Source organism: Nothoprocta perdicaria, unplaced genomic scaffold (assembly GCF_003342845.1).
Source record: "Nothoprocta perdicaria isolate Ctin4 unplaced genomic scaffold, notPer1 scaffold_43, whole genome shotgun sequence".
Taxonomy (NCBI): domain Eukaryota; kingdom Metazoa; phylum Chordata; class Aves; order Tinamiformes; family Tinamidae; genus Nothoprocta; species Nothoprocta perdicaria.
In genome coordinates, this window is record NW_020455677.1 from 848,098 (window position 1) to 854,482 (window position 6,385).

Here is a 6,385-nt window from a genome sequence, read left to right on the forward strand (position 1 = left end):
TCAGAAGAATTAAGACTGACCCTTTGGCGATCTGGCTCAGAGATCCGAACTGCTGAAGGGCTGCTCCCTTTAATGTGCCGAAGGAGGACTAAGTTTTGGGTTTGGGGACTTCGTGGGTTTTTATGTTTACTTGTTCTGCTAATTTTGTGCTGTGGATAGTGGGGGCTCAGGCATGCCCTGTTGTTAGCAGGAGGAGAATGGAAGTGAAAGATGGGGATGAGAGAAGCACTATCCCTGTTTCATTATAAATATTTTAATATTGGCTTAACAGTGTCTTCAGTCTGCACCCTGAGTACTTAAAGTATCCTCCTCACTTGCTGAGTATTTTCCACATTTTCCTCAAAATTGATTATTTTGGAGAGACTTACCTCTGATTAAAACTCATGTGCTGCTGTCATACTTATTAAGAGTTCTGTTACTTCATATTCCTTTCTGTTTGTTTGGATTTTTTTTTTTTTTTTTTTTTTGTTGTTGTTGTTGCTGCTGTTGAAGTTCATAAACTCAAAATACTTGGACATTTTAATGCCTTGTTTTTTCTTTGCTTACCTCATACACTAAAAGCAAATCTTCTGTCCTATAACAAAGGATTGCCATACCTTTAGAAATGGTAAAAGAATTTGTGAATCTCAAAAATACAACTTAAAAAACCAGTCTTGACTCCTAGTCTTTTTAATTCTAAATTAAATGTAGTAATTTCTAATGCTTTTATTGAATTGTTAAAACTGCAGCCCCATATTTATTCAGGGCTTCTCCTCCAGGCAATGTTGTTATTCTTTTGTCTAGACATATCAGTGTCGTGCTCCTCGCTTAAGCATATTGAATTGTACTTAGGCACTTGACAGCATTTTTGTCTATGAAACATGTACAGGCCGTGTTTCCATGCAAAATATCATTAATCAGTTGTATTTTTTTAATCATGCAAAAAAAAATCTTAAAAATGGACATGAATTTAAAAAAAAAAAAAAAAAGAATTCTGTAGGTAGTGTCTTGTCTTGTTTGATGCTTCAGTATCAGGTTATAAAGCATTTGTACAAAGATGGAGGCTTCAGTCAAGGAAACTTTTCACGCCTCAGAGGTTGCCCTGACTGCAGTTTGGGGTTTAGCAGGAGGAAGTGGTGCTAGAATAGCAACAAATTATAGAGCCCAAAACACTTTTTTTGTTTTCTGATTGAATTTTATGTTTATATTTTATTATATTTGTCTCTGTTTTTATTGATTTCGTTTTTGTTTATGAATTAATTTTTAATGTGTTTTTAAAAGTACTATCACTAAATTGAACTGTTCTGTTCTCTCCTAGGAGTTTGGCCTGAAGGATCAGATGGGACAGACATAAATGCCCTTGTCAGATCCCATAATCGAAAAGTGATAGCAGTTGCTGATGATTTTTGTAAAGTCCATCTCTTTCAGTATCCCTGTTCCAAGCCAAAGGTAAGTCTAGACCAGTCTAGTCTATGTGATTGTGTGCATTGCATGAAGTCTTCTGTGCCAGACATCTGCTTCCAGACCAGTTATTTTTGAATGTTGCAGCCAAATGGTACATTTTTTCCCTGAGAACAAAGAGGAAAAACCATTGTATCAGGAAATATGATCATATGTATACATCTGTGTGTGTGTTCGTGTGTGTGTGTATAAATCTTAATCATGAAAGTAGTCATATATATATGCGCATGCACACATATTTATGCATAAATATATGTATATATGAAATAGTAGTTATTTTTTAGCACTGAAGCAGAGGCTTAATGCTTGCTGTTGGCTGCCCTTAGTGTTAAGTCTTTTAATTTTTGCATAAGATATTTCTAAACTTGTCCCAAGTTACAAACCTTAAACAGATATTCTGGAGGGAAATATTGGGGAGGAAAAAAAAGCAAATATAAGTTGGAATGCTTATGTGAATAAAGGGCTCTCTTGAATGGCTAGACACAAATGTTAATAGCTTGTTTAGATTTTGGTATCATGTGCTCTTCTAGTCAAGTGTATGATTTATTTTCCTGTTTATTTCAATAGGCCCCAAGTCACAAATACAGCGCTCACAGTAGTCATGTGACAAATGTCAGCTTTACCTATAATGATGGCCACTTGATTTCAACTGGAGGGAAAGACATGAGTATTATTCAATGGAAACTTGTGGAGAAGGTAACTCTACCACAAAATGACATTGTAGTAGAAATCGGTGCAAACAAAGTGCCCACCCCTGCCAGTGAAAACGCTGTACAGTCTCCTGCACCTCTCCCACAGCCTTTTAATGAAATAAATCAAAATGAAAGTGTAACTGGCAGCTCTCCAGCTTCCTTGGAGAGCAACTTGGAGCAGTCTGCGGAGGCCAGCGAAGAGCAGAGCGAGGAGCAAAGCGACGGGAGCAGCCTGGATCCTGCGGAGCCAGGCTATGAAGAACCATCCAATGAGACAAGTGAGGAGCACAGTGAATCCACTCTAACTGAAGAGCAGCAGGATAACTCACCGGTGTCTTAACACTTCCAACTTGGATGGCTTTTATCTTCCCTTGGTGTGCATTACTTCATTAAGGGGTGAGGGTTCAAATAGGGAGAAGTAGCGGAGATTCATGACCACACCAGCTTTTGAGTTTCAGTGAGATTTTTAGTCTGACCTTCAGTTCAATATGTGGAACCATCTCAAGGGCCCAGCTTCATGGTTTGTGTCAAGGCCTGGTCAAAGTTAGTAGTGGACATTACCATAGATTCATTCATCTTAATTCTGAAATTGTGGTCAGGAAGTGGCATGAAATACATACTGGAAAAAAAAAAAGAGCTAGCTCTAAGAAGTAGAGCTTTTTTGACCACCTTTCCTGTGTGAGAGTGTTTCCTAAAAGAACTAAACCAAACAGAAACACTGGGTGATTCCAGTTGAGTAGTAGTATGCTGCTTTTTCCAGGTGTGAGGACAAACAGAAACCTGAAAAGCTCTGTGTAGAGCTGTTTTCCTTCATTTTTTCCTAACGAGAAAAAGAGAGGAAAAACAGTGTAACGACACCATGTGCGTCAATGCCATCTTGATCTAACATATATGCAATTTTCTGACACTACTAATTCTTAATAGAGTCTGGACACACTCACAGTTGGTCTGCCCTGGGTGCTGCTATTTCTGAAGCAAATCCTATTGAGGAACGGTGGTGGTTGTTCCATCTTACAGACCATTTAATAACAGACTAACCAGATACCGGTGTGTTTCACTTGTTCATGACCTGAAAGTCGATTTGAGTTGTAGGTTGTGTTGTAATTGTTTCTTCAAAGAATTGCTTGCCTCGAGAGTCTGAAACCTAAGAGAGTCTTTACAGTGACCTTAATGTGAACAGCAGAGAATGCGTGGCAAGAACAGTCAGGTGGGTTCTAGAGTTAAACTTCAAGCCTTCAAGCAGAACTTGCTCCATCCCTAGTAGGAGAAATAGAAATGCAGTTAAATTATTAAATTGGTGCTTGGGATTAGCATATTAAAATGTTTTTTTGGGGGGGGAGGTGTAGAGGGGGCGGAAAGGAAGGGGTTGTCTTTTTTCTTTTTTTTTCTGGCTCCTTAGCAGTTGTGTTATAAGTATACAGGCATACGGTAATTTAGATGATGTGATTTTTTTCAGACTTGCTGATCTATCATTTCTGTGATTTCCTCCCCCCACCCCCAGTTGCTCTAAGCCATGCAGCTCTCATGTGGCTATTCCTGGCCAGTTACGGGATATCTTGGCATTTGTTATGCATTTGGAAAGTAATTTTTTTATGAAGTTTGTCAGATAGCTACAGTTTTTTTCTTAAGTGCATATGTTTCCTACTTTAAAAAGGTATAGATTTACTGACAGATATCCATTTCCTATGTACTTGTTTATATTTTGATTACATAGAATTTTCTTTTTTTTTTAACTTGCTGCATTGTGCTGATATTTTAGTTTTTAGTTAGAGTATCATGTGTAGAAACTTTGGATGAGTTCATAAGTCTTAATTATGCAAGCGTTTACGTGATTGTGCCATTCCAAAGTGCATCAAAACTGTCATTCCCTTACTAGTGTCTTCTCAGGAGAAATGCTACAGATCAGGTATTTAGTCATCATTCGGAAAGATAAAAACAAATGGACTCCCAAAGGACATTTTAGAACATTTATATATAAAATATATAAATATATATATACACACACACACATATATATAAAATATCCTCTTGTTTACAACAGTTCCAGAAACCTCAAAGTAGTTCCCTTCTGATGAAGGGAGGTATGGATTCCAAGCAACCCATCTGTTTAAACTGTGCTCTGTACATAGTGTTTTACTGGAGGGCTCTAGTATGCCTGACTTGCAAATTTGCCAAATAATAGCAATGAAAGATAACGTTCAGATCATCAAAATACATGGTTCCAAATGGGGAATATGCTGTAGGTATAGAAAAATCCTAGTAAAGGAAAAAAAAAAGGATTTTAGAGCTAATGAGGCACAGAGCTCTCTCTGATTTTTATGAACTCCAAGTAAGCAACACATTTCATTTGGAACATCAGTCGCCTGGGGTTGCCATATAAAGTGAGAGTTATAGTTGTGATATTCTTGTGTTTGTAGTTCAGAAGACTCTACTAATATGCAAAAAGCCTTACAGCTTTCAATTGCTGGCAACTACTGTTTAACAAATAATTAAATCTGTGATAATGGATGGAAATGGGTGGGATTATGTAACTGTAGATGTTTTAGAAAAATAATTGTGAATGAATTATGATTAAGAGTGTTTCATGTGAAGATGTTTGAGCCATTTCTATCTATCATGCATTCCTGTCTCAAGGCAGAAAATTTTGAAGATTTAAAAAATAAAATAATCAAAATAATGAAGTGCAGTGTCTTTTTCCATATTAATGCTACTGCTTTTATGCACACAAAATGCATGTCAGCATTTTCAGATTTTGGAGCATTTTAGAAGAGGGAAGAAAAAGTCTTGTTTAACTTGTATATTTTTGATAATTATCTAGATTTATTGAAATAATCTTGTTCAATTTCATGAGTAGTGACGATGCTCCTAAGCAATGTTCTTGACTGTTGACTTTTGAAACATTTTCTGACATATCTCCTGTCCATTGCTAGTTAATTGCCTACTAGCGTGATCATACTGTAGCTGATTAATAGTGGTAAATTGATGGGAACTGTGGGACTACAAATAGGGACTTTTTTAAATACTTGTTGCAGTTAACCTTTCTGGATTCTATCAGTAGATTTCTGCTAGAAATCATATAAAAACTGTGAGTATATTTTGGATATAACACCTTGAATGCGGCAACACTTCCACATTCAAAGTGGTCTGTGTCCAGTTGCAGAAATTTACAGTATGCTTCAGTTTCTTAATATATTTCTTGTGAAACATTCTCAGAGTCCTTTACGAAAATTTGAATTTCCTCCATTGCTTGCAGCTGGTTTTTGTCATTCACAAATGGCAAGGGGCAGGGTGGAGAGGAAAAAGATGCTTTCAGAATGGCCTTATAGTTATCCTCTATTTAAAAAAAAAAAAAAAAAAAAAATGGAAATCACAGTGAGTCTTCAAATTGTCAGGAAAATATTGTTGCTCTAACTGTAGTAGTGAGCCTTAAGGACATGCCATGCCACTTCGAGAATGTCTACAGCATCATTTATGACCTTGCACTTGGGAGGGCTGTACAGCAGAATGCTCTAGAGATGTTCCAATTCCGCCCAAATTGAGTATAAGATTTTTGCTACCAATTCTCCTGGGATAAAGGAACTGAGAAGATTCCCTCGAGAAGAATCTCCCTCAAGAGGAGGTAAGTTAGAAACCTGATCTTTGTGAACTTCTCCAGTGATGGACCCACGATGTGGCTCCAGGTACCCAGTCTTATTTGGCAGTGTCTGTTGCTGGCTTAGGTCTTGTGAAATGACACACCCTGAAATGCAGGGTGTGTCATTGAAGGCATGAAACTGCAACAACACCCCATTTTACATGATTGAAATGTAAGTTTCAAAATCTACATGACCTTGTTTTAGATTGTGTAGTAAAATACCTGAATGTTGGGAAATACTAAGGTTTTAGATGCATATACCATCAATCCATATTGAGTATATAATCATGCATAGTTATATATGTGTGCATATATATATATATTTCAGTGTAAAAAGAGCCCTCTTTCAGGGTATGATCACATACTACTATTTCTTTTTTCTCATACAAGTTCCAGAGTAAGAGAGGGTATTCATGAGTCAAGCATTTCTTAGTTTTGATTTTGCTGTAATTGTCCTTAAAAAGTAATGATTTTTGTATGTAATTTATGTTAAGTTTCAACCTCTTATTTTTACTGTTCCTAAGAATGCATAGATTCTGGGTTTACTTTTCTTTCTTGAAATCAGGCATAAATCAAATTTCCATGTCATATCAAATGCAACATACTGTTCAGCATAGGC

General features: G+C 36.8%; 1 protein-coding gene across 3 annotated transcripts in view; it reads left to right on the forward strand.

Annotated features, from left to right (window-relative positions):
* The window catches only part of EML4 (echinoderm microtubule associated protein like 4), a 134,484-nt gene extending 129,856 nt beyond the window's left edge, over nt 1-4,628 (forward strand). For all 3 annotated transcript variants that reach the window (XM_026046300.1, XM_026046301.1, XM_026046299.1), the window contains 2 exons: nt 1,298-1,428; nt 2,008-4,628. In XM_026046300.1, coding sequence (XP_025902085.1) covers nt 1,298-1,428; nt 2,008-2,472 — 596 coding nt within the window. In that variant the 3' untranslated portion in view covers nt 2,473-4,628. The remainder of the gene's footprint in view (nt 1-1,297; nt 1,429-2,007) is intronic.
* The last annotated feature ends 1,757 nt before the right edge of the window (nt 4,629-6,385 follow it).